Below are 4,174 nucleotides of genomic sequence, written 5' to 3'. Positions count from 1 at the left end.
CAACATGGACCCAGTCGGAGTGACACACAGGGGCAAAAAGAAAGTAAAATAATAACGGAAGGGATGTCCGGAGTATCCATAACTTATAAGGGCTATTTGGGAAGTTTTGAAATTTCTGAGGGATAACATTAAATTTCCCTTATTCATATTATAAAATGAAAATCACATTAATAAACATGTTTATAAATATACAAAAAAATTTAAATATTTTAAAAACTTGTTGGACATTAAAAGAATATATATATACATATCTTTCTTATATTAATTAAATTTTTTATATATTTAATAAAAAAAGGAATCAGTTCCTATCTTCTCCACTAATTAAAGTGCATCTCATAATCTCTATTGAAATTGTATGGATGCTTTCAGAACTATGCTCGTGCGCAGTGCCCCACTTCATCCGAAACCCTAGCGCCGAAATTCATGGCATTCATCGGCGAGCTTCACCGGCGAATCTCCACCTCCGTCGAGATCTAACCCTTGTGTGGATTTCCGGGACCTTTGATTGATCTGGGACCGATGTCGCTGCGGATCAAGGCGGTTGTTGATCGGTTCGTGAAGGAGTTGAAGGAGGCGCTGGATGCGGACATTCAGGATCGGATTATGAAAGAGCGGGAGATGCAGAGCTACATCGAAGAGCGCGAGCGTGAGGTTGCTGAGAGAGAAGCCGCTTGGAAGGCTGAGCTCTCCCGCCGTGAGGTAATCTAATTCTCAAACAAACCCTGTTGAAATAGTGGAAGAATTGTAGACAATTTTCACTTTTGGTTAAATTAGCGAGTTTTGATGAAAATTAGATGTATTGAAAGGGAAATCTTTGCTAAAAAAGATAGATTTTTTTTAGTGACTTGAATGATAGGTTTGGTTATGGTTGTTAGGAGATCAAGAATTATATAGGATTTTCGTTTTTGGGCGAAGGTTGGTTTGATGTAATGAAAGTGATGATTTTTTATGAATTAAATCATAAGTAATTTCATTATTATTGGTGGCCCTAGTACTTTATAAGCCATTAATGGATCAGTTTGCCACTTGGTTTAGTAGTGAGGAGGCCAAGAATTATTGAACATTTTCATTTGTAGAGGTAATGGTGGGCTCGCTAAAGATAAGAAGTGAAAACTTTTTTAAAAATGTTGAATTTTTGAGGAATAAATGATGAGGGATTTCATTGTTATTGGTTGGGCTTGGATCATATGCTTGATTTTAATCCCAATAAGCATTTAGTGCATGCAGTTTGGCACTTGCTTCAATCATGGTGGTTAGAAGGTCAAAGGATTGTAGAAATTTCTCAGTTTTGGGGAATACTGAACTTGATGAAGCACTAGAAGTGAAGAATTGGAGAAAATGAAGATTATGAATTAAATGATGAATGATTTCATTATTGTTGGTAGGGGGTTGGAGCATACGTTTGAATTTTTTTTTTTTAAATTATATATATATATACATATATAAGATAATTATGAAGTACTACTACTTTGTAAGTCTTCAGGGCATTCAATTTGGGACCTTGCTTATTTACGATGGCTAGGAGGTCAAGATAGTGGTCAAGAATATAAAGCTTTGTTCTTGATGAAGGGGTTGAGGGCAACATCCGTGAGAATCATAATTGGCAGAGTTAATGCTTTAAGCAGCCATTAATGATGTTTTGAATGTTATATCTTTGCGTCAATGTCAAAGTACTTTTTATGGTTGTATTTATTCTGTTTTCTATTTTTGTTTTTATTTATGTACACAAATAATACTGATATGATGCTTGAGGTTATTCAGAGGTAGCTTTATGTTTTAGTAACATGTATTTGTGTTTGAAAGTTTCTTTTTTGCGATTATTGACAAAACTAGGTTTTATAGAATGATCAAAAGTAGGTATGAGATAAACTGCCGTATGCTCAATGCATTAACTATACTAAATATTGGGGATAATTGGGTGTTAAGAAGCTTCACTATCTTAATTTGATATCCTCGCTGTCACATGTGGCTATTTCGTGTTCAAAAGCTAATAATTGGAGAGGAGAAAGGGTGTTTTCTTTAATATAATTTCATTCTCCATCCTCTTCTCTTTATGGTTTGGTCTATCTGGGTGGTAATTTTATGAATGCTTGCACAAATAAGGGTTGGATTTGAATTCTTTAGTCACATTTATTTGAAAAAAGTCAAGCCACGAAATGTGAGAGATAAACGAGAACTTTTAGCAAATATGTATATCTTATTCAGTTGATTATCCGTTTGCATTCCTTTATATCCTTGGTGGGAAATTTTTGGTGCTTGATTTTGTGATTATACTATTTGAGCTTGGTAAACATATTTTCAGTTCCATTTTGTTATTTAGAAATCAGAGTGAGAACTGTTTAATCCTTTGCATGTCAGACTTTGCTTAATGGACTGTGAGCATAGAGTGATTTATGCCAATCAGTTATGGAATTAAACTGATCATCTCTTGTTCTTGTTTTCAGGCAGAAATTGCCCGTCAAGAGGCCAGGCTCAAGATGGAAAAAGAAAACCTTGAGAAAGAGAAAAGTGTTCTGATGGGCACTGCATCGAATCAGGACAACCAAGATGGTGCGCTTGAGATAACAGTCAGCGGGGAGAAGTATCGATGTCTCAGATTCTCCAAGGCAAAAAAATAAAGAGCAAAACAATGAGGCATCGGCCCAAGTGTAAGAACCTATTCTATTTGTTGCGGCACATCTCCTAAAATTATCTTCTAGTCGAATTTCTAGCTTTCTCCAGCCTGAAATGAAAAATAGCTTTATTCTATCAGTTTGTACAGGAATCGCTTGCTGATTACTTTCAAATTCTTTTATGTTTATTACTGTTGAACTATATTATGAATTATCATAGGAAAATACAAAGCATGTCATAGTTTTAGATGCTGTTCTGTTTGCACAACTCCGGAATTGTTATAAGCCTTTGTAAATTCATAGGTGTTCTGGTATTTTACTGAATATAGTGTAGTGCCAACATTGGGCTAGCCAAACGGACAAACCATTTGCTCTAAACCCTAAACTCTGAAAGCTAAGTTCAAAATCTATCTTTTTAATTAAGAATAAATTTTGAAATTCAAAATGGATGGTAGGTTATTAATCTAGATTTTGTGTTGCAAGTCTAATTATAAACTGGGGGATTGGGTGTTTAAATCCGACCCAATGTATGGTGGGTAAGGGTATACTACATAGGCGTGGAGGTCCTCTTCTACACAGTGTCATAAAAGGTCTTTGGTGTGGGAACGGGTATGCTGCTCAATCCCGATGCTCTCTGGTGAAAGCTCTTTCTGACTGTGTGCACAACTCGTGATGCTTGCTGCATTTGTCACACACACACACACACACACACATATATATATATATATATATTACTATCTGGGAATGAAGAAAGAAATTAATTTAAATTTTAGAATAATTTAACTTAAGAGAATTATAAGAGTTAACATTGATTAATTATAGGTAAGACCAAGATTTTTACAAGAGTAAGTAAAACAATTTTGTTTGGATTTTGAGATCGGAAGCTGGTGTTTGTAAGGCGGCTTTTTCTCTTTGCCTTTGTGTTAATCTTTTGAATATTTTAATTGTTTCACTAAATATAATTTTAAATTATTTTAATTAGTTTGATCTATTAATTAATAATATATATGTGCATGGAATGAATTATTCTTAAATTACATTAATATATTTTAATTAATAATATATTTTCTCTATAATGGGGTACATTTTTTATGTGCTAGTTTTGTTATATTTGATAATAATTGTTGTTATTTTTAATTTTAATAATTTAAAAAAATGAAAATGATCACATAAAAAATATTTTTCAATTAGGAAACTTGTAATAAGAATTTAAATTAATTTACTATAAATTTAAATATATTTTAGTTTTATTTTAAATTAAGAAAAATTTAAGTAATAGATATTGTCTCATTTGATATTCTAAAATTTAAAATTTAAGCTAACAAAATCACAATATTTTAATTTAGAAAATTAAAAAAAATATTAATCAATATGTATTGAAGAGAATGTAACACGAAGGCTGGGTGCAAGATCGAAAAATGATTTCATAAACCATAATATTTTAATTCTAAAAAATTTAAAAAATTAATGTTAATTAATGTGAATCAATTAAAGAGATTGTAAAATAAAGGTGTCCCACGGTACCGGTTATGTGATAATTACTATAGAATCGGGATGTGGCT

General features: G+C 32.5%; 1 protein-coding gene across 2 annotated transcripts; it reads left to right on the top strand.

Annotated features, from left to right (window-relative positions):
* The first annotated feature begins 313 nt into the window (after nt 1–313).
* Nucleotides 314–2,864, top strand: LOC120266546. Of its 2 annotated transcripts, none has more exons than XM_039274188.1 (2): nt 314–699; nt 1,477–1,776. In XM_039274188.1, exons 1-2 carry the CDS (start codon nt 520–522, stop codon nt 1,630–1,632), a joined length of 336 nt encoding a protein of 111 aa, XP_039130122.1. In that variant the 5' UTR covers nt 314–519; the 3' UTR covers nt 1,633–1,776. The 2 variants fall into 2 exon arrangements, with proteins under 2 accessions (XP_039130122.1, XP_039130121.1); XM_039274187.1 differs by lacking the exon at nt 1,477–1,776 and adding an exon at nt 2,445–2,864 and having other exon boundaries at nt 520–699.
* Nucleotides 2,865–4,174: the final 1,310 nt, after the last annotated feature.

This window comes from Dioscorea cayenensis, chromosome 8 (assembly GCF_009730915.1).
Source record: "Dioscorea cayenensis subsp. rotundata cultivar TDr96_F1 chromosome 8, TDr96_F1_v2_PseudoChromosome.rev07_lg8_w22 25.fasta, whole genome shotgun sequence".
Classification (NCBI taxonomy): Eukaryota; Viridiplantae; Streptophyta; class Magnoliopsida; order Dioscoreales; family Dioscoreaceae; genus Dioscorea; species Dioscorea cayenensis.
This window is presented reverse-complemented; position numbering and strand designations above follow the sequence as displayed.

Bases quoted from the DNA above. Each gene is read 5' to 3' on its own strand.
- LOC120266546 (XM_039274187.1), top strand. From the start codon at position 520: ATGTCGCTGCGGATCAAGGCGGTTGTTGATCGGTTCGTGAAGGAGTTG. The intron at 700-2,444 runs GTAATCTAATTC...TCTTGTTTTCAG, and splicing joins CTGAGCTCTCCCGCCGTGAG to GCAGAAATTGCCCGTCAAGA.